At 38.6% G+C, this 26,602-nt stretch overlaps 1 protein-coding gene across 1 annotated transcript in view; it reads left to right on the top strand.

The window, feature by feature from the left end:
* The window catches only part of KLHL29 (kelch like family member 29), a 510,263-nt gene that overhangs the window by 204,506 nt on the left and 279,155 nt on the right, over nt 1–26,602 (top strand). The window contains exon 4 of the mRNA XM_067544703.1: nt 478–783. Within this exon, the coding sequence (XP_067400804.1) occupies nt 523–783 (261 nt within the window). The 5' untranslated portion in view covers nt 478–522. The remainder of the gene's footprint in view (nt 1–477; nt 784–26,602) is intronic.

Here is a 26,602-nt window from a genome sequence, read left to right as displayed (position 1 = left end):
AAGGCTTTCTTTTCATCTTTCCTTCATTGGGACAAGCTGAGTGGACATTTCTTTGTTGCAAGACCTGTGAAAAGTTTAATTTTCAAAAAAAAAAAAAAAAAAAAAGTTTAGGAAGCTGCTAGAAACTTGTCAAAGAGGATGAATGATGAATTGCTTCTAACTTGGTGTTTCATTTTTTGTGCATTATCACTTGAGATCCTGCTAGAATGTTTGGGTGTGTAGAATTCCCTGGAAACCGAGTGGCTATTCTTTGCACCACATGCTCAGTCAATACCCTAACTCTCTCATTTCAATTTTTAATTAAGATTACTACAAACACAATCGCCTCTCCTGATGTTTGGTTGGCAGGTGAATGAAACAATTTCACTTGCCATGCAAAATAAGCATGATAGGGGCTGGTGGGACTGGCCCAAATGATTGACTAGAAATTTTGCTTTGGGCTTCATTTACAATATCTCTTTTTTTTTAATATTTCAGGCAAACTCTTGAGTTCCCTTTGAGAAGAAGCCACAGTCAACCGAGATGTCACGGCACCACAGCCGATTTGAAAGAGATTATCGCACTGGGTGGGATCGCCGAGAATGGAGCTCCAATGGGAATCACGTGAACAGCAGTAACTGTAACAGTACAGTGAGCAGCAATTGCAACAACAGACCTGGACTGTTGCCGTTGCCAATTGTTCCCTCTCGACTACCTACTCCAGCCACAGCTGTGTGCACCACAGTGAACAGTGATGTAATAATGAGCCTTGTGGCCAACTCATCTGCAGCTTCAACTACCAAAGTAAGAATGTACTTGTTTTCAGTAATGACGTGTTAGTGGAAACTACAGATGGGGTAACACTTGCCCCTTGAGAAATCCCTTGTTCATGATATGCCATGGGAATAAGAAGTCCAATGGCCGTTTGCCTTTTTTCTTCTGTTGGGTGTAACGTGAAGGGTTTGTGTCTTTCATGGGCTGATGGATCTCCCACTTCGTTCCATCAGTGAACAGAGCGAGCAATCAGCTCCGTATATCACAGTTTGAGTTTCATGCTTTTATTAGTTTTTCTGAAGCACTTGGTTCTCAGTTTTGATGTTGGGAATGATCAGCTTTGTCTGACTACCCAAGGGGTGTTCCAGACGGAGCTATTGTTTGCCATGCATGGATCTATTTTTTTGTCACAAAGAGCAGAAACTGAGCAAAGTGCGTAGGGTTGTTGTTGGGTTTTTTTGTTTTGGTTTGGTCTGGGCTTTTTTGTTACTTGGCCCTTTACTACAAGTCTTCTAGAGTGCCTTTTCCCATTGCCATCTGTAACATAATAATGGAAATAGTGAGAACCCACAGCTAAGACAAGGCTGTCTAGTTTATACATAAATACATTTTAAGAAGCAAGAAAATGTTCAACAGCAAAGAAATAAAATCACTAATGTTTTTATTTATTTATTCTACTGAGTAGTAGTGTTTTTGGCTTTCTTTTAACTTGTAGCTCCTCTTAAGTTACAAAGCATACATTTTTGTATCAGTGAAAAGTTGTTTGTTTGTTTGCCTTCCTGCATACAAAAAATGACAAGGAAAACTGAAGTGGGGGAGAAAATTGGAAACCCTGACAAATTGTAAAGGTATCTGTGGCTTTAGGAGAGCGAGCCAGGTGTCCTGCTGCTTTTCTTTTAATGATATTTAAATTTTTCTTTCAACTTGGTTTCATGTTAATAACTGCAAGTGCCAAATACAACAGACGCAGACAGGGGAAAAGAAGACAATAAAGTTATTTAAAGTAAGCCAAGAACAAGCTGAAATTTTACTGTAATACCAGACTGTATTGATTTTTTTCACACAGTAGAAAAACAAGGTCAAAGCTGCAGGAGGAAACGTTAGGCCAAAGTTTACAGTGTGAATGTTTTTTAAAATGGTCCATAGTGTTTTCCATTTATTTTTATTTGACAACAAGCAATAAGTTCCCAATGAAAATGAATTTGAGATTTCCCCAGATGTCCTCCACAATAGATGCATTTTGGTCATGCTTTGTCTGGAGAAGATTACAAAGCAAGTTTTGAAGCCAGCACAGTGGTTTCATTTATCATGACCTCTGCATTGCTTAGAGTCCAGCTGTTGGCTGGAATTGATCAGCCTCTGCTGCAGATGTTTAACAGCCCATTTAGCTGAGCTATGATAGTGAAGTGTTTGTTTCTTGGGGGAGGGAGGGAAAGATCAGTATTTGAAGTGCTTTGTGGATCATATGTTAAATGTGAAACATTTGCTAAATGATCTTATTAGGCATTTTCCTAGATGAGTTTTACTAGTAAGAATGGTTTTGGCATCACTAGATCAATGGGAAAATGAGATGATCTTTTCCAGGAAAGCTGCTAATCAGCTGTATGGTCTCCCATCAAGTTCATGTATAAAAAGTCCCAGTGTCACCACTCCCTCTTCTGTTGCTGAGGATCACCTGAGCAATCCTGACAGCTATAACAACATGGATTGAGGGGAAAAGAACTTTGAAACAGAAGTGGGTGAGAAATCTGAATAGTTGATTTAAGGCGATGTTGTCTGTGAAACTTCTAGCAAACTATATGAGAAAGTTTTGTAAAGGAAAAAGTGTGCTCTCTGACTCTCACACTGCAGATTAACACTTGTGGTTCAGCTCAGATGATTAGTAGTTTCCAAAACTGATGAGTTTGCCTCCAAACTTTGGCTCTCCAGCTAATGGGTTAACCATGAACATTTAAATGGAAAATCACAAACCAGAAGAATGCACAGTTGCTTGGTCCATTTTAAAAACAGATATATTTTTACTCCCGTATTGAGCCCGATAACTGGCATTTGGCTAAAGCATGTCTTTCAGAAAGACCTCCAGTCTTGATTTGAAGACATCCAGAGATGGAGAGTCTACCAGCTCCCTTCTAGTGGTTAATGATCCTCACTGTTAAAAATGTGTGCCTAGTTCTACTTTGAATTTATCTGGATTCAGCTTGGAACAGTGATTTTATATTTACTGTCAGACCATTGATGAAAATGTTGAATAGCTTCAGGCCTAGTACTGATCTCTTCAGAACCCCACTGGAAACACCTCCAGTCAGTGAAGATTCTCCATTGACTACTACTTTTTGAGATCTGTCAACCTCCAATTTACATGTGCTTCATTGACATTGTACTGCGATATTTTTTAAATCACGTCATCCAATACTATGTCAAATGCTTTACACAGAGGTCTATTACATCTACGCAGTTACTTTTATCAACCAAACTTGTGATCTCATCAGAGAATTACATCAGGTTTTTTTTTGGCGTGACCTATTGTCCATAAAATCTTGTTGACTGGCATTAATTATATTTTCATCCTTTTATTCTTTATTAATTGAAACTGTACGTGACAAATTCCGAATGAATAAAAAGAAGTATTTTTTCACATAACATATAATTAGACTGTGGAACTAATTGTGACATGATGTCATTGAGCCCCAGAGTTCAAAGATCCAGCGATTTTAAGTGAAGAAGGGCCCGCTAGCATATCTAGTCTGATCAGACAAGATTATAACAAGAATATCCAGAATTACAATAGTTAATGCTAATAAACAGAGTACTGGAAGGGATACAAAACTTTATGTTTTGGGGCTTAAGCCAATTTCTAACTAGTAGAGATGAGGCGAAACCTTCATAGAGTACAGGTCATACCACATCTGCCTGCCTTGAGGTTTCTTGCACCTTCTTCTAAAGCATCTGGTGTTGGCTATTGGTGGAGACAGGATATTGAACTAGACAGGTCTGATTCATTGTGGCCACACCTGTTTTCCTAGAAAGTGGCCCCAAAAGTACTTATGCTCCACATCACAGACAAAACATTGATATGTGTGGACAGACTATGGTACTAAAGCTGTGATTCAAATCTTCAGTGTTTAATACTACTCCCAGGACATACCAATAACTTGCTAACTACAAGCGAAATGCCTTTCCACAAATCGCACTTACCTGTCTCTTATATCTTGAAGAACTTCATGTCTGGCCTGTTATTTAAAAGAAAACTGTGATGATTTTTTTTTTTCCATTTTTACTAACAAAGCAATAATAAAAATTACTTTGGGCCCCTGTCACCTTTTTCATCTGAGGTTCTGACAATACATTACAACATTGCTTAAGACTCAACACCCTTGTCAGATATGTTGACATTATAATCCCCATCCGCAGAGAAACTGAGACACACAAAGATTGTGATTTTTCTCAAGGTCATTGAGTAAGTATTCTCAGCTTTTTGTCAGCTTGGGTCTCCTGACTCTGAGTCCTGTATGCAAGCCACTGGGCCACAGAGCTTCCACTTGGGGATGGTTCAGTCTGAATCTAAGGGTCAGCATCTCCCCAGTTGTGAAGTCCTTTTATCATTTGGGGTCCTTCAACTACTGCAGTGTTTGGCATGAGAGAGTGGGTATCTCTTGGCACTGAACGGCAATGTGCAGCTTCATTTTGACACACCCTTAGTCCCATCGCATATGATAATTTGGCTCAGTTTTTTCTCCCATGAGTTTATTTGATAATAGACTCTGTCAAGGAAATCCCCATAAAACTGCAGCTTTGCTTAAGATATTGGCAATGAAACACTCTAGAAGCCAATTAAGGGTGCCACACAGTATTCCAACCATGTTATCTGTTCGTATTAGCAGCACCTCTCTTCTGCATTGCTTTTCCAAATTACTTTGTGTGTTACTTGTACAATTTTCTCCATCAGAGCTTCTGCATCACAGCTGTAATTTAGAAGTGTTGTCATGGCCTGTAATTTGAAATTTTATTACCAAGAGATTTTTTGGTTATAGAACATTTACTTTTATCATCTGGATATTATTTTTAAATGCCTGAAAAGATTGATACGTCAACAGGATCCGTGTGGTGTCAGGCACTGTCTGATCATTTCTTTTTTTGTTCAGCATTAATTTTCAAAACCCTTTGCCTGGAACATGAATTGATTCCTAAGCCCCCACATGCTTAATGATTTGTTAGTTTCAAGGTTAAACCTATGACAATGCCTATAAAAAAATCCAGTCTCAAATTCTGATAGGATTTTCTCCAGCATAACCGAGAGTAACTGTATAGTCTTCAGTGTAGTTACTCTAGGCTTACTGGGCAGTAACTGAAATCAGAACCTGGCCTTTTATGTTTATAGGCCTCCCATAAGATTTAAACTCGTGTGTTGTTGTTAGCAGAGTTTTGATCCCAGTGTGGCTAGGCTCAAAGAAAATGGGGGAGGGGAGGAGGAGGAGAGTGCAAAACATTTGTTCACCTCTTTGGGGAAAGCAGGTCAAGGAATGCAGAGGGAGATTCTCCCTCTGTCTGTCTCACCAGGCGCTGGTTTAACCAAATCAGATAAAACAAATGAGCAGGGCGGGGAGGGGAGGGGAGGGAGGGGGGAGGATTCTTATTTTAAAGGAGAAACAAATCCGTGTGGCTGGGGAATGCATTGTAAAAAGAAATAAGATAAAATACTGTAGAGGTAAAATGTTAACACATTTATTTCCTTTGAGGTCCAAAACAATTTAGTTACCTCACCCCCAACTGGAATAAGGTTCTCACTCTTCAGTGTGTCACCAACTGACTGTTTACTGTACATTACTCTATTTAGTATTGTGGGATCTTGTCCTTTCATTGCTGAGATGATAAGTGACTAAGCTGGTGTTTGGCTTCTGTAAATATTTAAAATATAGATTAAGCAGAGGAAAAATAAACATGAATTGTTTTTCAAGTTGTGGTTTATGTAGTACATGACTAATTACATGCAACAATTTGTTGTTCTACCCAGTCACTAAAATGTATGTACTCTTACTATTATGAAACATAAGCGGCTTGCATAAAGGGAGATTATAAATATTGGAATGTGTGGTTGCTAGAAAACAGTAAATATACAGTGATGAAATATACGCGACTTGCAGTGCAGCTTTTCTGCATTAGGCTACTGTAGGGTCTCATGGGGTCTGCTATTGACAGCTGGCATTTCTTTGTCAAAATTTCTGATGGAACACTTTTCTCCTTGGGTAGTCTGTCAATTCTTTGATATGGACACAGTGGAACATCACAGACCGAGCACAGAGGTGAAAAAAAGTCATGTTTCAGAGCCTCCCTTTTTTTTCTGTGGCAAATTACTATGATTCCAAGTCAGATTTCTGACTGTGTGTGTCAAAAAGTACAACTGTTTGTTCTAGGGAAATGGGTTTACCCTTCCAAGGACTTGCAGGGAAAAAAAAAATTTAAAATATAGCACTGTTTGGCCTTCGTGATTTTCCAGGTGTAAGCCTTTCCTCTATTATGCAAAGGATACTGATGTATGCACAGGTCTAATTGGATCACTGTATTTTTTTTAAATCTGTTGTTTCAAGAAACATCAAGAGATCACAGCAATGTTCCTGTGTACATAAACAGTGATATATTTGTAAGGGAAAACAGGGACATTTCCCCCACCATTCTCATAGTTCACTGGGTCTGAAAGTTCAATATCTTTGCATGATTTGCGAAATACCTTATGATGTGATGTGCTATTTAACATGGTCCACATCTTCCAGATTTTTCTGTGGCTTCCTGTTCTTTAGGAATTTCACAGCTTCACCAGTGCACCTCTTCTTTCTTTATCCTCCTGCTCCTTCAGGGTCACAGGGCATATGCCAGTTTCTGAAATTTATTTTGGTCTTGTGCTGGTCTATTCAGTCTGCTGAGTGTCATAATGATGGATTTGGCTTCTTTTTCTCTTGTTCTTCATGTTTCTCTAGGTCGCCCTCTTTTTCTCTTCCTAGGTAGTGTCCGTATTATCACATTTTGTGGAAATCATGATGGTGGCATCCTTAAAGCGTGTCCTAAGCAGGTCCTTCATTCCATCATAGTCTTCTTGCCATGTTGGATGCTTTAGGTTAATTTGCTCTACTTACATTTTCTGATGTTACTAGGAAGTCTGTCCAACTGATAAGTTGATCTTCTTATCAATTTCTGCTTTAGATTTCCATGACTCTGCTCCATAAAGGAGGCCAGACATGATGCTGGTATTAAAAATTAATATTTCTTGAATCTGTGCCAGTCATGCTACTTTTCCAAATCTTTTCAAATTTAAGGAAGTTGTTTGCTGCTTTTGTTATTTTGTTACATCTAGCCTGGTGTCACCATCATTGCACATCTCTAAACAGGCAAAGGAGACATACTTCTAATGTTTCTCCTAGTACTCTGATGGTTGCTTTTGGCATGCTGATAGTCATATATTTTGTCTTTCCCTTCTTGATAAACAAACCAGTTTGTTTTTCTGTGTCTATTAACAGCTGGGTATTTTCTTCCATTAAGTGGTGCGTTGAACTCAGTGAACAATATCTGCGAAAAAGAGGACATCCAGTTGTGCTTTATCATTTGTCTTTAAATGTCTTGATTGCCTGCTGTGGTTACTTTCCTCATGACAATAGTCAATGATCAGTGCAAACAATAGTGGGGACATAATACACCCTTACCTTACTCCAGTTGTCAATACAAACCATTGGCTGATGATGTCACCACCACAAACTGAACATTCAGCCTTATATAGGTCCATAATAATTCTAATTATTTTTTTCCTGGTATTCCATCATATGCCATAATTTTCCAAAGACTATATCTATATAAGTATCAAAAACCTCCTGGAAATCCATAAAACAGTATGATTTGCACATGATCTATGTGGTTTAAAACCTTCTTCTTCCTCTCTGTGCTGGAGATCTGTTTGTTTCTTGATACATTCCAGGATGATGTTGGGCATGATTTTCCTAGACACTGAGAGTAATGTGATTTCTCTCCAATTATTACAGTTGCTAAGATCACCCTTCTTTGGCAATTGTACTGTAAGGCAAGGGTAGTCAATTAGTTTTTTGTCAAGGTCCAAATTTCTTGGTCAAGGTACAGTCACGGTCCAGACTCCAGACAAAATAATAAAGAAATGATCTAAAACAAAAACACAAGGAAAGTCTGGAGGACTTTTTTTTTGTCACTCACTTTAAGCATTTCTCTAGTAATATTATCATCTCCAGGTGTTTTCCCATTTTTGAGTTTTCTGATGGCTTTTCGAACTTCTTTCATTGTAATATATCCTAAATCAATATCAAGCTCTGCTGGTAGGTCTTCATTTCATGTTTCTAGTAGTTCATTTGGGCTTGGTCTATTTAAAACAGCCTGAAAATGTTCTGCTCATCTTTTCCTTTGTTCTTCTTCTGTACTAAGAGTCTTTCCATTTTCATCTTTAATAGGAGGCTTCCAATACTGCTAAAGTTTCCTGGTAACTGATCGACTTACAGAAGGTTGTAAGGTCACTCCTATGGCTAGGGATTGATAGCCTCTCAACATTTTCTATCAATCCCGTTTTTCCCTTCCAGCACTTCTTTCTGCCTCTCTGTGTAGAACTGTCTTTAGAATCAGTGCTCATAAATGTGTAGTACAGGCTGTATGCTAGTAGCTGCTTGCTGCCTTCCAGTGTACCACACATGCTGAGAACCAGACCAGCAAAGGAGGCATGAGGAGATCATAGCGCTACTACAGTCCCCTGCTAACTCCCAGATGCTCATGATAAGGCTTTGTGGGGGAGACTGGGACATGTATCTGGTGATGGAAAGGAGAGGAGCTGGGGAGTAACTGCATTACCCAGCATGCTGTTTGGCTCCTGGCAGGTTTCTGATTAGAAATTGCCCCAAACCTGCTTCTGGATGAATCCAAGCAGTGACTTTTACTACATGGCTGCAGCAAATGCACCCAGCTGCTGTGCAACTTCTATGGCAACAAGGAGGAGCTCTGTTGCCATGGTGATAGGACGGTGAAGAGTCACAGGCTGAAGGGGTTTGAACCCACTTTCATCTCCAAAGGAGAATCATTGGCCCCTGACTTTCTAATTTGACTGAACCTGAGAGGAGGCTTGAGGTGTTTCCCAGGCCCTCTCCCAGTGGCTTTTCCTGCTTAGTGTCATATGGCTCTAAAGATTGGCCTGACCCAAAAGACAAAATCTCAACACACCCAGGCTTTGGGGAACTTTGGGTTGAACCTGGATCTGAACTAGGGTTGCCAGGTGTCCAGTTTTTGACTGTAAAGTCCAGTTGAAAAGGGAACCTGGCAATGTCCGGTCACCATGGGCGGGGGGAGGTTCTGGATCATCAACCCACACCAGCAATAGGCATACTTTGGGGGGGCATTTTCCGTCCCCCCCCTCATGCCCCCCGATTTCTGCGAGCATGGAGCAGGACTTCCTCGGCACAGTCTGTCAGAGGGGGAGAGGGCTCTGTCCTTCCCATGCTGGGCTGACTCACTGGGCCCCTCTCCCCGGCTGAGGCTGGCAGTTCTGGGACACCGCATCCTGGGTCCTATTGCCCGTTGTCATCCTCTTCTACATGTGCTGGGTCCTGTTTCTGTATAATGGTGAGTGCCTGTGGGGGGACAGGGTAAGGGGGTGGGGTGGGGGAAGAGGCAGTGGGGCAGGAAGGGAGACTGTATAGGGCAGGGGGAAGAGAAGGGGACGGAAGAATGGGGCAGGGGGAAGGAAGATGGGGGAGTGGGATTGATCAGGGGACAATGTGGAGAGGAAAGGGGCTGGTGTGGGGAGAGGAAGGGAAAGGGGATGGGGCAGCAGGAAGAGAAGGGGGTGGTGGAATCGGGCAGTGGGGAAGTGCTAGGTCATTAACCACACCAGCCCCTGCTCAGCCAGGGCCACCTCCTGTCTGCAGGCAGGTTCCTTGAGAGGATCCAGCAAGCAGGCCAGGGGGGAAGCAGAGGGAGTGGGAGAGGAACAAGTGTGGGGAGCCTTGGGGGAAGAGGTGGAGCAGGAACAGGGCTCTAGGGAAGAAGCGGGGCAGGGGGTGGGCTTCGGGGAGGTCTGGTTACCAACATTTAGAAAGGTGGCAAACCTAATCTGAACTCTGCAGTTCAAACCCATTTCTCTTGCATGCCCAGTATAGTGCACAGTTATCATCTGCATTAATACTTCCTGTTTGGTAAGTATTGACAATGCTGAAACCTACAGAAGTTTTAATTTTTTTAATTTATAAATCTCTTCTTACAACTCAGGGATATTTTATTTACTTGAGACTATTTAAATCTGGTAAGCATTGACACCCTAATTAATCTGTATGGTTAGTAAATAACAATGCTTGTTTTTCGACTTGCAATGTGTTTATCGTCTGTTGAAAGACCTAAGGGACCTGGTCAGTCTCTAGTCCCAGATCCATTTGAAGATGAAAGGTAGTTTGTTTGCAGCACTAATTGATGTAGCCAAGTACTTACAAAATCACAAACATGACAATTTTGAGTAATAGAAGGGGGTGTTTCCAGTCCTTGACATTTGGATCCAAAAGTATCTTGACTTCTGAAAAGGATAAATACCAGTAATATCCAGTAATCCAATCAAAATGTGTGCTGGCCAGGAATTGAGTGCTTGATCCTTTGAAGTCCTTTTTATTTCCTGTCCCTAACTTTATTTTCAAATTTTGTTTTAATATTGCTTCGTATTAACTGTTGGTTCAATTGACACAAGAAATCTTAATGCAAGTCATCATTATTCTCTTCGGAATTCCCCTGGTTTCAAAATGTTCCTTAAAATCAAAACAAAAACTTTTGCACTTGCATACAAAGTTTAGCTTCATAATAATAGAACAATATGTTTGTTTGTTTGTTTGTCATTGCAAATGCTTAATTTTACCAGGTGGCATACAGAAATTTCCTTAGTTAAAAAGAACTAATTTTTTCAGTCAATAAAATTTTGGCTGAAATCCTGCATTGGCAGAACAAAATTAGGAAACATTTTGGAGGGGTTGGAGAGGGCACAAAGTGGTCTCAATGCATACTCTGACTTTGAGTCTGCAGTTTTGCGGCTGCGGTTGGGTCGTTGATTCTCTACGTTCTATCATTTGTGTTTGCAGTTTATGGTGGGCAAAAATTAGTAGCTCTTTTTGAAGCCTAATGTATATCAGTAGGCAAAAAATCATATTAGTTTTATTTTTGTGGGTGGGATTGTTTTGTTAATACGATTATTCCATTTGCATTCTTCAACTTAGAAATTGCTTGCAAAACAAGAAACGTGACCTAAGCCTGAGCAGTTAGCTTAGAGACCTGTTCACCTCTCTGCATGTTATTTTTTAGGCAGTTCAGTTACCGTATTTCCTTTGGATTCACTTTCAGGTTTTCCCGGTTATCTGCATGGTTTTCCTCTTGGCTTGGAGATTAGCCTTTACCTACTTGTAAAAGCTTGGGTCTTTATTGTTAGATTCTATAACATTTTGTTCTTGGAAGATACACACTTCCCTAAAAATAATATGCAAGTATTTTAATTGATGTGTTGGAGGAATTCACTGTTCAAAATTCTCCCACAAGTCTATCTGCCTCTTTTGTTTTAGCTGTGTTCTGCTGCTGTCAGGCTGAAATATATGTGACTGCTACCCACTGCGATGTAGTGTCTCCAAAGTGATGCGCTTTTGAAAACAAAGCAGAGAAGTTCTATTGAGAAATATGTGCTGTCTATAAAGCAGCATTTGTCTCTAAAGTGCAGTGAGCCCACTGTATAAATGATAAATAATAATTAATAAATAATAACTTTCCCATTTCACAAGGCTTTTTTTACATTTTGCAATCCTGGATCTTTCATAATAATCTTAAAACAAAACACTGAGAAGTATATGAATAATATTTATCATTGCTAAGTTGTTGCACAAACATGTCAAGAAATGGAGGCTTTTTTGGCTTGGTATCAGCAACATCCTAGAACATATGCTGTTTATATGATAATACTATACACATATAAAGTAACTTTCATCCCAAAGGATTCCAAAGCATTTTATGAAGAATTTACATATAGAACCACTGCTCTGAGGGAGGAGGGCAGCAGTCAACCCATGCACAGAATGCATCTCGATAGCAGAAGAAAAGTGTTTAGCCAAGCATCCCACTATACACCCAGATCCTTTTTTAAAAGTATAATGAGAATGTCCAGTCTGAAACAGCAAGAAATCAGTGTTTAAGGACTTACCTGAATGCATATGTTTTGTATATGTGCTTAGTAATACTAGTGGGATTTTTGGAGTAATTAAGTCAACAGGACAATTACCAATCGTGTTGCTGTACTCAGTTAAAACAATGTCATTTCTCAACAAAGTTAGAGTATGATTTCATTTTGTGGAATAGAAGGAACCACAGTGATGTCTCTGAAACAGGCTAAAGCTATGGGCAGTCCCCTGATGCCATAGTATTTGTAATTTTTGTGTATGGGCAGGGGTGGGGGCTAATGCTAACGTTTTCTTTGTTTTGTCCCATAACTCTGTTTTGTAAATCTGTAACTCATTTTCTGTGAAATGACTTATTTAAAATGTGTTTTAAACTAATTTTCACTGTACATGTCATCAATACAACTCACGTTAATCTTTGTGTCCCTTCAACATACAAAAATGTTTTAATGGATAGGGCCAGACTTTTACAGATGAGCCTAACGTGGGCATGCTAATACCATGATTGCAAATGCACGTACATCAGACAAGTTAATAGGCTTTATTCCATGGGAAATCAAAGAGAATCTGCAATGGAGATCTCTGTTCTGTGTTGAGGAGACACAGTGACAGGCCCACACTATTACCCATTTGCCTTGCCCTCTTGTATGTGATTTCCCCTATAGATTTTGTGAGCTGCATTGCCTATCTCATAACATGCTACACTGTAGTTGTCCTATGTAATATTTATAAGTGGTGGAAGCCGTATAGATTGCTTTGAAGAGAAGCATGAGAAAAGTAACTTTGGGATATACAGTATAAAGGATAGTCTCCTTCCTGTATTTCTTGCTTGATTTCATTTCTAGATGCTTGTGATTCATCCTGCTGCAGGCTTTCAGATAGGGTTTGGCTCTATAGCAATAGCATGAAGCAATGACACTGAACATTACTGGACTCAAGAGGCTCGCTGTAGCCTGACTTATTACTGTGATTGTCTCATGAAGATGAGTTGGCAAGCGAGGGGCTTTTTATGGTCATTGTCTATGAGAAGATAATTGTCAAAGTCCTCAGGATCCCGAATACTTTTCCCCTCCGATATTTTAAGCTCTTAGTCGTCAGGCTGAGCCCTGGAAGCCACCATTCTACCCTTGGAGAAGGACTGAACAAGACTCCTTGCAAAGCTGTATCATAGGCCCGTTGACTCAGATTCCCCTGACATTTTCAGTGCCTTAACTGGCTTTGCTGGAGGCCGCATTTCCTATTTGCAACTGAAAAACGTTATTTTACAGGACATCCTAGTGAAAACCAAAACAGAACCAGCATTCCTGGCACCTGTTTAAATCTTTCCTTGCATTTCAGCAATATTTCTGTATAGATTACCCAAACCAACGTGCCGCTGCAGTAAATCCCTTAGTATAGATGATCCCAGAGACATAGAACTGGTAGAAAATAAAATCAATGAATATTTTCACAAAATCATCATTTGTTTTTGACAATTTTTCTGGTGAGCTCTGCTCATAATGGAAATGACTTAACAATGTTGGCATGAGTTAAGTGGCTGTAATTAGGCGTCACAATTTCACAGCCTACTGAGATGAATCTGCACATTGGAGGGACATTCTCACCTCTGCTTGTGCTATTCTTTCAACTGACCAGTAGACTCAGTAGGACAGTGGTTCATCAGTTTTACATTGTGCTTTGTGTCCTTGTAATCAGGAGAGCTCGTGATCTCATTCTTCCTTTTTAAATTAAAAGCTGATGTTCCAGGGAACACAGGGGAGACACAGAAAGAGTCTATTGCTATTGTTTCTTAGAAACCTTGGTGGTACAGATTTGCAAAGAATCCACACATAGCTAATGCCTTCAGCTCCCAGACCAGCGTGAAGAATATGGCCTTATACACTTCTGGTGCCAGAAAATGAATTTTGGGGGCCTGGAAATGAGAAATCATGTAATTTATCGGATGAATGCGGATATACATCTAGTATGAAAGAGCATGTTATCAATTAAGTGCAGAAGTTGAAACACCTCCACCACCTGCAAAATTGATTTTTCACTTACAAGATTGTCTGTTCAATCTCTCTTTCACTGCAACATTGAATAGTAAATAATAGTTCTTTCTGCCAGCCATGGCCCCATAAACTTGTACTAGTTGCCAGGACTGGGAAAATTCCAAGGCTGTGATTATATCTTTTTTGTTAAGCCCCATTTTCGCCTGCCCTCTTCCATTTCCATCCACCTGAGGTATAATTTTCTATACATTTTGTTCTCTGGAAGTGGATCACAAATCCCTTTTATTAACAGAAGTTGTCTGATTACTGTCATTTCATGAATGGAGAGTTTCAAACTACCTTGGTGACACCCTCTTGTAGGGTGGCAAGAAAACTGCTCCAGATTCTGATTGTCCTTCAGCATTTTAGTTTATCAAATGGACCAAGTACAGTTTTCTGATCCAACAAATTGCTGCCAAATGCTTACGTGTCATTCCATATGTGGAGATGACTCTGCAAGCAAAATTCAAGTGACCCTGCTGAGTGTGTGAATCCAAGGATGTAATGGTTTTGGCCTTGGGTTTCAGTCAGAGTTGATAGATTGTTTCACAATTGGAAGACTGGCCTGTGCCAGATATTGTGTTTTGTGGATTTATCAAAGTGTGTGTGCAATGGGTAGTTTGCTTCCATGTGACAGAGCCTGGACTGAATTCCATGAGCATACGTTATGTTTAGTAGACTTTTCGTCAAAAGAAGATATACAGACAGCACTTTGGTCTTCCTCACTTGTACTGCTGTTACATTTATGGGCCCAGTGGCTCACTTTCCTCACCCTACCAGCATTAATAGGCTACCAAACTACTACAGATCTGTAGAAGTACAGTTTATCAAGTCCATTTGATGAGTGGCTCAGGTGTTAATACTGGGTATCATGCTAGTCAGATTTAGTGACTATATTACAAATTTAAAACCATTACCATATGGTGATTATTCAGTGGGCTGTGTAAAATGACCTGTTGATCTCAGTCCATTTCACCTCCACATGTGATTTGTTTGTCACGTTTCATTTTGGAAATGGCCTTTCTTGGAGAAAGTTAAGTCACATTGATGGGGCAGTGTGAAGAGACTTGCATTGCAGCTGCCCATCTTCTCTGTTTGTAATCTGAAAGACATTAGTCTTCAAGGCTGAAATCTTTCAGAAGGGCTAAACTAACTTTGTTTAAACAAAAGAAATAAAGCCATTTACAAGAAGTGGAACTAAATAGGCTTCTACTCCACTTTTTTCAATTTATTGAGGGACTTTTTTTTTTTTTTCCAATATCTTTCAGCTTTTTAGATTGTTAAATCAAATTGAGCTAGTTGCACTGAGACATGGTGATTAGAATAGAAGTTCTGAAAACCTCTATTAAGCTACAGTCTGGTCTCTCTCACAAGACTCTCTGCACAATTGGTTTGCTTAAATTTTCTGTAATAACCTTTTTAAGAGTCCTGTGCCCATTCTTCATTCATCATCACAGACACTGCTGTGCATTGGGATTGTGTTATCTGTTGTCTTCCTGAATGCCTAACATGGTAAAAGTGTTTTTTTTTTTTCTTGTTGCAAGTTTTTACTTGTAAAGTATAAACTTGTATTGCTATATCTCTTCCCCTCCCCTCCCCCACGCCCCTTAAAGTTTCTGCTTGTAAGTATTGAACAAGCATGCTGAGTAGCTCTGATAATGAGGTAATTTGAATTCAGGGATGGATCTTCACTGTTAAGATGGAAGCTGTTTATGCTGTAAGGCAGTGCTTTCTGTCTCTGTGTAAGAGAGACTGAAATGCCCTTTATATCATCACTGGTTGCCAGCCAGTCAAGGGTACCGTGTTGAGTGCAAATGCAATTGCATGCCCTGCTCACCCTGTTTCTCAAGAACAGCAGCAGATGTTGACAGTGAATATAGTGAAGAGGGAATGGGTAAAATAATGAACTGAAGTGGTAGCTTAATGGAATTATTAATGGGATTTGTGTTCAAATAATGAACAAGGACTGATTTTATTAATATAGGTTTTACACATGTAAACCTATGCCAAAGATTATAAAATTCTTTTCCTTCTCTAGTAAGGGATTTATAAAGTACTTTGCGTAAGCAGAGTTCTCTGAACTTCTTTCTTTCTTTTCTTTATTGCTCTTTCTTCCACTTATCACACAGTACTTCTGAGTGTGCAGCACTCCCTATAAATCAGCATAATGCACCTGAACAATTAGCTAACCTGCAGGAAGACCTTGGAATGGAAATGTTAAAAGTAAAGTTGAAGGTGTTCATTGATAGTTCAGTGATGACTGTCCATTCTTGCTGAAAGAAAAAGGGAAACATTAGATAATGCCAAATGTTAAAGTGAAGAGCTCTCTGTGCCTTGGGTCATCTGATAAAAGCTGTTGTGTGTGTGTGCAAAGTGTGTGTTATAGCTAAAAGCTGACATTTAAGAAAATGTTGGAACGACACAGTCAGAAGTCACAGTTCTGTCCCTGCTTATCCATCCTTTCTTCTTTTCACATTTCCTCTCCCTGTGCATCCCCTCCCCTCTTCCAATTATGCCAGCCTTGATAACATTTTGTCTGCTTTTTTGACAAGCATATCCACACCTTCAACACCTTCTTAAAACATAGAATGCTGTTCCTGAGCTCATCTGCAAGACCCTATCTACTTTGCATACAGATGCCTGCTAATGACACCCTTCTACCATGACACCCTCAAGGACTAACCTGCTGATTATGGCTAAGCTGTGGGTACTTGGTGACAGTACATGGATATGTACTGTAATATATATGCACCCACACACATACCCAGTACTGTCCAATATTCACTGTGTATGTATGTAATCACAAAATAGCATAGTATTAAAATATTATGTTACCTAACATAGCCAATGGTCTTTTTCCATTTTACTCCTTGTTTGTACCATTTTCCTCTGCTTGTCTTCTTGTCTTTTAGACTACAAGCTCTTCAGGGCAGGGACCATACCCTTTCTTACATTTGGAAAGTACCTAGAACCTACATGCTTTCCCGTTTGTCATTTTTTCTTTTTCCATTTGGCAGACCGAAGTCCTCTCCCTCTGCCCCAAGTCTTATGTCCCTTTAATTTAATTGCAGTTAAAGAGGGAGTCTCTTTGTAATACTTCCTCTCTTGTGCACCAGCAGCATCAGTGCTATCGGCACAACTCGGAGACTGTGGTTTAGTATTGAACAGACACTTTGGTTTATGCAGTCCCTAAATAAGGGGGAAATCTGGAGATGAGTTTTACTTGCTTTAATTCTTATTTTTAGAGCAGTGCATTATTTTGTTTTGCATTGTGTATCTAGAATCCAGGGAACATTCCCTCCCAAACTATAATAACTGTAAGGTAGTTCAATATCTACTAGACAGTAGTACTTTTTTAAAATAAAAGCTATAGAAGCCAGTTTTAAATAGAACAAGCTGGTTATTTATGTTCAAATACCCTTAACTGAAAAATAATAACTGTCTACTGTCGCAAGTTATTTGTTTTGCAGGGTACATAACAATTTTTTTTTTCATTATTATCTGTTGTTATGGTAAACGGAGATCAATAGATGTTGGGTTAGTATTTGATTTCACAAAGCTGATGAAGTTTTAAAGGGTTAAATCCAAGGTTATTTGCCTTCTTTTATCTGTGTATAAAGGACCTCAGATATGTGTTAAAACAATACACATAAGAAACTTAATGTGCCGCAAAGGAAATGTCTTGCTGTGGTGCCATTTCAGCTAAGCTTCATTGTAACTTCAAAGTACATTGCTTGCTATTAAAATCCAATATTCACCAACAGCTCTGACCATGTGGTACTTGTATCTGCAATACCACAGATAGGGCTCAATACCTTAAGGCGTTAACATTCTGGCCCTAGTCCAGTAAATCACTTAAGCATGTGCTTAAATTTAAGCATATGTGTAGTCCTATTGATATCAATGAAATTACTCACATCCTTAAAATTAAACACATGCTTAATTGCTCACTGGATTGATGCCATAAATACCACAGAGTGGCAACTGTTGGTAAATATTGACATTTTAATGGCAACAACTGTAATTCTAGGTTATTGCCTGCAGTTCTGCAAAACAGGCAGGCATAAAGTCAAGGTTAAATGTATAGTATCATATATTGAGATTAATTTACAATGACTTTTAATGCTTTCTATTTGAGAAATGTGCTGACCGTGTTATTTTTATTGTAGAATCATGTTAGGGCTTAGGGTAGAGGATATTGGGGAAAATATATTATACCCATAATTCATATTAATGGAAATTCAATAATGGCAACCTGTCATCGACTGAGATTAGAAATAAGTGAAAATATTATGCTATAAAAACATTAAAAAGGCATTATGAATTAGATTCTTTTCCACCACATTGTGTTCCTTATAAATAATAGAGGGGAAAGCTGGTCCTTGAAGTTTTTGGATTGTCCATTTTGAGAGAGGCCAGCAATTACTTTCTAGAGCTGACTGTGCACTATTGATCTGACTTATGGATTTCATAAATGCAATGGTCTTGTAATTTAATAAACTTATTCAATCTAGGTTTTTTAACGGAGTATAGTACTTTGAAAAATGATTTCCTTTCAAACTAAAATGAACTCTTACGGCTTTTAAACATTAAATTGTGATTTTTGCTTCTACTTTTCATTAAAATACCTTCTGGTTTCACATTTTTTCCCTAGGTTGGTATAGAAGCCAGCGATTCATGTTTCATTATATTAAATACTCATATTTCATTTATGTTTGCTTGGAAAAGAGCCATGAATTGAGTCTTTAGACAAACTTTATTTGGCTCTATCTATATTGGCAATAAAGTTTACATCTGCCTACAAAGTTTACATCTACTAAAAGCTCATTTAATCCTTGGATGTAATTGTTTAATAACCTAGGTTTTGCCATACTATACTGGATAGAATGTAGCCAGTACTTCAGGCTCCAGACAGATATGGGGAAAATACCCATAATGTTTCTGATAAATTGTGCAGTGCAGGAAATTGAGTGTGTGTATTGGGGGTGGGGAATTTCCTCTTAACTCCTTTTATATTCTCAAGTATGCGATTTGATTACATCTGTCTTGGCATTCATAACCACAGTATGTCATAAAACTGTCCGGCTAAATTTATAACCTTGGTGTATGAATTTGGCTTATAGAGATGAAACACTGTGGTGGCAAATTTCATTACCAAGGCTTGGGGTGAAGGGGGTGGATGGGAGAAGGTATAGGACATTATACCTATTAACCTCCAGGGAAATCTCACATGTAATCCCTCCCCCATCACTGAAAATGGCCACCTGTTTGTCTATTCATGTTGTGTTTTGGAGCAAAGAGAGTATTTAGTGACCAAGGTCTGATGTGTTAAATGAATTCTGAACTTTATACTTTAGACACCCTCCCTTTCCTTCTCCACAATCCACTCAGCATTTATTGTATCATAAAATATCATTGAAAAGGTAAGTGCCTCGTCCTGGGTCAAGTGCCAGATTTAATTTAATTGTTATTGAGACCAAGAAATGACAGTGACAGTAATAATTATGTTCTGCTGAAAAGAAATGGAGAAAAAACTTATACTCTTCAGCTAAAGGGGCAGATAAGAGAGAGTCAGGCAATTATATATATCATATGACTTTGACTTGTGCTTTAATCGCACTTGACAATATTTGAAAGGTACTATAGTATATCCTGGCCAAGAAACAACTACATTCAAAGAAAATCCTTGCAACTGTTACCTTATGTGCATTATGTGTTGATGAATTGGACATTCAGACATCAGCTTCTGCGCATTTTTTAATAAAGTTAATTGGGTCGCTTTCTTTTTAGTGTATTCAGGATGCAACATACAGTTCTTTCAATATTACTTACTACTATAAGTTTGAGATTTTAGATAGTGAAAACCGAAAAACAATAACACATCTGCAGCACGGCACAATATGGGAGGCAGTCTGGTCTGGACAAACAAGCCAACTGTTGGATTCAGTCATGTGTTCCACTGCCAACTCTGTGTGAACCTTGCACACATCATTTCACCTTCCTCTATTTTCCCATCAGCAAAATGGGGATGATAATAATACTTAAGCTAATTTTTTGCCTGTGTTGTTACGATGATTCTTTAGCCAATTATGCACAGCATTTTGAACAGGCTGAGATTTTTTAAAAGGTGCCTAAGAGAGTTAGGGACCCAACTCATATGAAATTCAATAGATTTTGGGTGCCTGATTCCTGAGTGTATTGAAAATTGGACTTATAGCAGGACCTAGATTCAACTTGAAATAGGACAGGACCAGGGTCTCATAATCCTTAAAGTCATTGCGAACTGCTTGGTACTCCAAATGTTTGAAAATCAGGCTGCTTATTTAGGCACACAAATATGGATTTAGGAGTCTAACTTTTTGAAAATCTTGGCCCAAGCAGTTTGCGATCCTTCAAGGAAAGGGGCATTACAACTGCAAGCCACCTTAGGCCAGGCCAGTATCTCAGTGGTGGTGCTCTGCACCTCTTGTGTGCTACCTGAGTTTAGCTTCTCAGTCTCTGGACAAACTCAGGAACTGGGAATATTTCACCAGCCACGCAGCTCTTCGATGAAGGCCTAATCCAATGCCCCCTGCAGTCAATTGAAAGACTCCCATTGAAATCACTGGCACCTGTCCTGGTAGCAAGCATGGCAAATATTGCAAAGATTTTTTTCCTCTGAGCAAAGCATTACTGAAATCAATTGTTTCCCTTTGGCTCACTGGGCCATTCGGCGGTTTTTCCTCCTATCTCCCAGCTGTCACAGAAGTTTCCTCTGTTCCCCTCAGAACTTTCTTTCTGATTTACCATCTTTTTATTTTATTTTTACTTTATTTGCTGTTTCTCTAATGTAGAAAAAGCTGTGTTTCTTTTTAATGAAATTTCCTTTATGAAAATGGAAGGTCTCAGACTGGCTCATTGATTTTTTGCTTTATTGCTCATTCACCAAAAATGAAATAGAGGATACATAAATGAGACTGCTCATCTCTTGGTTTTTTGGTTTGTCTGAGATTGCTTTATTTCTCACTTCCTGTGCAGATGTGGCTTATGTCTTTTTTTTTGTTTTATTTTGTTTTGTTTTCCTCCTCACATCTCATCTATTTTTCATTTTACTCCTTTCCTTTTCCTCCCATCCCCTCCCCCCGAACAGTTTGTGAAATGCTTCTCAGAGGCATCTCTGTGCTACATCAGGAGGCAACATGGGTCTTATGGCATCCAGTGGGATTTGCGTGACCTGAGATATACTGTATTATTGTTTTGTCCTTGGACAAGCCACTTACACATGAAATCTCCATCCATTAACACAGAGACAATGATATCTTCATACAGTGCTTTGAGAGCTAAATAAGAAAAGTTCTGTGTGCTGTAAATACATATTAATATTATTACGTTTTTAAAGGGAGGCAGTCACACGTTGTTTAAGCCTATTTGGCTCTAATAGCAGAAACTTTGCCAAACTCTTAACAATAGCATTTTTCCTACATATGTTTGTTTCCCTCTTAATCTCTCTTTTCATTTTCATTTTGGTATTTCTCATTATTGCTAATTTTGCTCATTTGTGAGACAAATGAGAGATCTTTGGCCCATTGCACATAGCATACTAATAAAAAAGAGCTCTTGTATTTCTCATGAGATAGAAAAAGTGAGAGAGAATTTCGTTCTGGATTGGCAGACACATTATCATGATGAAGTTTATTATTGTGAATAATTTCTATGCAGAAGCTTCACTGAGTGTCAAAATTTTGACTGATTAATAGCTAATCCAGTATACTGTTTATAATCAAACTGTCCACTTTAAATGAAGGGGGAATAGGGCTGTGTAGGGGCATATGGAGGTAAACTAGGAGAGGGTCTGGGATATAGGGATCCATAGTGACATGGAAGGAGTGGAGAAGTGTGGGGTGGAGCTCTGAAGTAAGCAAGGAGAGTGGAGCAAGGGAAAAAAATGGATCTGGAGCTGAGTTCAGCTGTGATGTGAAAGGAAGCAATGTTCTCCTCAGAGAGATCACCTGTGGTTCATCCAAGAAGATCTGTACTCTGATGATCCACCACCTTAAATAAGGTTTGCAAGGTATGTCATTGCCTTGGTACATTTTAAATCCTGGCTGTGCATGTAAGCAAGCAAACTATGCTTTAGCCAAGCACAGGTTATTTGGCTCAATACAGGGGTAACTGGGTGAAATTTAATGCCCTGTGATAATGCAGGAGATGAGACTAGATGATCTAGTGTCCCATCTAACCTTAAATTCTATAGGTATATCTACTCTGGAGTTGGGACGTGGGATTTCCCATGAGGGCAAACAGACTTGTGCTAGCTCAAGCAGTCTGACCTCATTGAGGCTTTTAGGCACTACCCAATAAAAATATTAAATAATCATCATCATGAAAGAACAAATGCGAATGCACGGAGATTTGGGTGTTACCTTACTTCAAGCTTGGACCCATGGACTCAGGTGGCTAGCCCAAGCCAACCCCTGTGCCACAACGTCCACACTGCTATTTTTAGCATGCTAGCTCAAGCACAGCCAGACCAAGTCTGTCTGTGTGAGCTAGGAATCACACCTCCCAGCCGCAATACCTCTGTTATCACAGAAATGTAGGGCTGGAAGGGACCTTGAGACGTCCGCAAGTCCTGCCACCTGCACTGAGGCAGGACCAAATAAACCTAGACCATCCCTGACAACCTATTCTTAAAAACCTCCAACGATTGGGATTCCACAGCCTGCCTTGGAAGTCTATTCCAGAGATTAATTTGTAGAAATATCTAATCTAAAGCTCCTATGCTGCAGAGTAAGCCCATTACTTTTTGTCCTACCATCAGTAGACATGGAGAATAATTGATCACGGTCCTCTTTATAACAGCCCTTAATATATTTGAAAACTATTATCAGCTCCCCTCTGAGTCTTCTTTTCTCTTGACTAAACATACTCAATTTTTTAACTTATCCTCATGGGTCACATTTTCTTGTATCTCTTTTGTTGCTCTCCTCTGATCTATCTCAAATCTGTCCATATCTTTCCAAAAATGTGGCACCCAGAACTGGACACACCACTCCAGCTGAGGCCACATCAGTACAGAGCTGTGCAATTACCTCCTATGTCTTACATACAACACTCCTGTTCAGAAACCCCAGAAATATATTAGCTTTTTTCACTACTGCATCACATTGTTGACTCACATTCAATTTGTGATCCACTATAGCCCCCAAACCTTTCCAGCAGTACTACCACCTAGCTAGTTATTCCTCATTTTGTAATTGTGCATTTAATTTTTCCTTCCTAAATGTAGTACTATGCACTTTATTGAATTTTATCCTGTTGAATTCAGTGTAATTTGCCAAGGTCATTTTGAATTCTAATCCTGTTGTCATGTTGCAACCCCTCCCAGCTTGGTGTCATCTGCAAATTTTATAAGCATACTCTCCACTCCATTATTCAAGTCATTAATGAAAATATTGAATATTGCCAGACCCAGGACTGATCCATGGAAGATGCCACTAGATATGCCCTCCCAATTTGTCAGCAAGCCTTTGGTAAGTACTCTTTGAGTATGGCCTTTCAATCAGTTGTGCACCTACCTTATAGTTATCATGTTGACCACATTTCCCTAGTTTGCTTATGAGAATCTCATGTGGGAATGTACCAAAAGACTTATTAAAATCAAAGAAATTAGGTTGGTACAGCATGATTTGTTCTTGAAAAATCTATGCTACTATTCTCTATAACCCTATTATCCTCTAGGTGCTTACAAATTGATTATTTAATTATTTGTTCCAATATCTTTCCAGCTATCGAAGTTAGGGTGACTGGTCTATGATTCCCCGAGTCCTCTACGTTCCTGGTTTTTCAAGATGGGCACTATGTTTGCTCTTGTCCAGTCCTCTGGGACCTCACCCTTCCTCCATGAGTTCTCAAAGATAATTGCTAGTGGTTCTGAGATTGCTTCACCTAGTTCCTTAAGGACCGTAGCATGAATTTCTTCAGGCCCTGCTGACTTGAATTCATCTAACTTATCTAAATATTCTTTAACCAGTTCTTTCCCTATCTTGGCTTGTTTTCCTCCCCCCTTGCTAATATTGATTGTATTGAGCACCTGGTCACCATTAATCTTTTTACTTAAGACTGAAGCAAAATAGACCTTGTATACCTCAGCCTTCTTGTTCTTATCAGTTATTAACTCTCCTTCCCCACTAAGTAGAGGACCTACACTTATCTTTGTCTGTCTCTTCCTTCTAATTTATTTAAAGAACTACTTTGTATTGATTTATTTGTCCCTTGATAGGTGTAACTCATTTTGTGCCTTAGCCTTTCTGATTTTGTTCCTACATACTTGTGTTGGTTTTTTGTACTCCTTGTTAGCAATTTGTCCATATTTCCATTATTTGTAGGATTCCTTTTGATTTTCAAGTCATTAAAGAGCTCCTGATGGAGCCATATTGGTTTCTTGCTATTCTTCCTATCCTTCTTTCACATCAGGATAGTTGGCAGTGGTGCCTTTAATGTTGTCTCCTTGAGAAACTTCCAGCTTCCTGAAATCCTTTTTCGCTTAGATTTTCTTCCCATGACATGTTACCTACCAGTTTTTTGAGTTTGTTAAAGTCTGGTTTTTTTAAATGATTGTCTTTATTCTGCTGCTTTCACTCCTCCTTTTGCGTAGAACTGTGAAATTTATCTTTTCATGATCACTTTCACCCAGACTGCCTTTACCTTTCAGATTTGCAACCAATTGAAAATTAATATTTTATTTAAATCAGATTTTCTATTTAACTCAGATTTTTTTATTTAAATACATTTTTGTTTTTAAAAATAAATGTATTTAAAATTAAATTTGAAATTAAGATAACCTATGTTAAGGCCTAAACTTACTATAATCTGTTAAAATAATTTTAATTTAAATAAAAATAATATTAAGTGATATATGTTTGCTGCCAAAGTTTTAAAGAAAGTCAAAACATTGAATGTCTGGAAGAATCTGGAACTGTTTGTTGAAGGGGTAAACCAGCTTTTGACAGCAGTAACCTCTTCTTCACAGATACAGAGAGAGAGAGAGAAAAAACTTTCATCCTTTCAGTTTATTAAGCTAATTCAGTTCAATGACTGGGTTATTCAAAATGAAGAAACTGATTGGCGATTGAAAAAGTAGGAAAGCTTTTTCTCTTCTTCCAAACTGTGAATAAAAACTAGGGTTAAAGGATGAGGTCTACTGATGTAAAATCTTGAATGGCATGGTGACCAGAAACAATCAGTTCAAGTCACTAACTACAGACAATACTTCCTTTGTTTAATAAATCGCTTAGTTTTAAATCCAAACATGTTTTGATAACCTTTCTTTTTTCTTATGTAGCCAGCACATTTAAGGTAGCATTATTTAACTAATAAAAAAAATTAAATGCTGTTTTTGCATATATTTAATTAAATTCCAATATCCATCCAATGGAGCTTGACACAAATCCCAAATAATAAAGTTCATCATCATCCAGTAAATAAGAAATGCATTACCATTTTCTAACATAATTTTTTAAAAGTAATCTGAATAAATGTATGTTAAGCCATATAATTGCTTAAGTAAATGTGGATAGATATAGGGTATTGTCCTAGTTAGCAAAAAAAGTACCAAATTTAATGTTAAAACTATATTTAGTTGCAAATCAGCATGTTTTAATGGTTACCAACCATTGAGAATAAACTTTAGTTTAGGAAAATAACTAAAAAGTACATATGTAAAAAAAGATTAAAATTGGTTATTTAAAAATCAAGGTTTTCTTCTTGCTGATTTAAATCATGATTAAAATCAGTGATTTAACTATTCTGATTTTAAATCAGTCTATCCTGTAGTCATTTGAGAAAACAATCTACACATGACAGATGTCACTTAATGCACTACCAGATGATGTTCAGATATTACAGTGATGAACCTGGTATAAGAATCTATATAGAATAGAATAGCATGTTGCTAGTGATGGGTATCTATTTTTCTGCCTTATTTTTTTTCTCTCTAGAATCTTATATTCCTCAGCCCCCAACATCATAATATCCAAGTGCCTGCTTTGTAGTTATGACCTTATGGTCTGAAAATATGTGCTTTCTTTAAGGCAGTACTGAATCCCAGTTGGTCTATTAGCAATGGAATCCTAATATAGTTCTCCAGAAAAGCATTTAAGAATCTGTCTTGTGCTTACACATGTTACCGGTCTGTCTTATTGCATTTTTCATCCAGTTGCTATTGTGTTGCCAACCACAGATGTTCAAATAATATCATGAGTTAATCCCCCACCCCAAAAAAAACCCCACGTGACTGGCTTAAAAATCATAATATTTTTACAATAATCTTTTTATTTCCCAGCTGGTTTGTGAGGCCTTAAGGTACACACTAGTCAGGCTCTTCACCATCACCATGAAGCTTAGAAACATATTTATTTTTTAAACGAAAGCAGAAATACGTGTGTGTGAGTGTCTTTGTCTGTGTGTGTGTTACACTTGTCTGCAGAAGCTGGAGCTTCTAAGTAAAACCACAAACATCATGAAACTCGAGATAAGATTGTGGGAGCTGGCAAAACTGAGTTCTGCAGATGGCCATTAATGCATGATTTGTTTTGGGTTTTCAGTGCTGTGTGAAAGTAAGGTGCCATATCTGCCTCATCTCTCATATTC

This window comes from Emydura macquarii, unplaced genomic scaffold (genome assembly GCF_026122565.2).
Source record: "Emydura macquarii macquarii isolate MOO-44397 ecotype Brisbane River unplaced genomic scaffold, CSIRO-AGI_Emac_v2 contig_1027, whole genome shotgun sequence".
Lineage (NCBI taxonomy): Eukaryota > Metazoa > Chordata > Testudines > Chelidae > Emydura > Emydura macquarii.
Note: the sequence above shows the minus strand (reverse complement) of the source record. Positions and strands in the feature narration are given on the sequence as shown.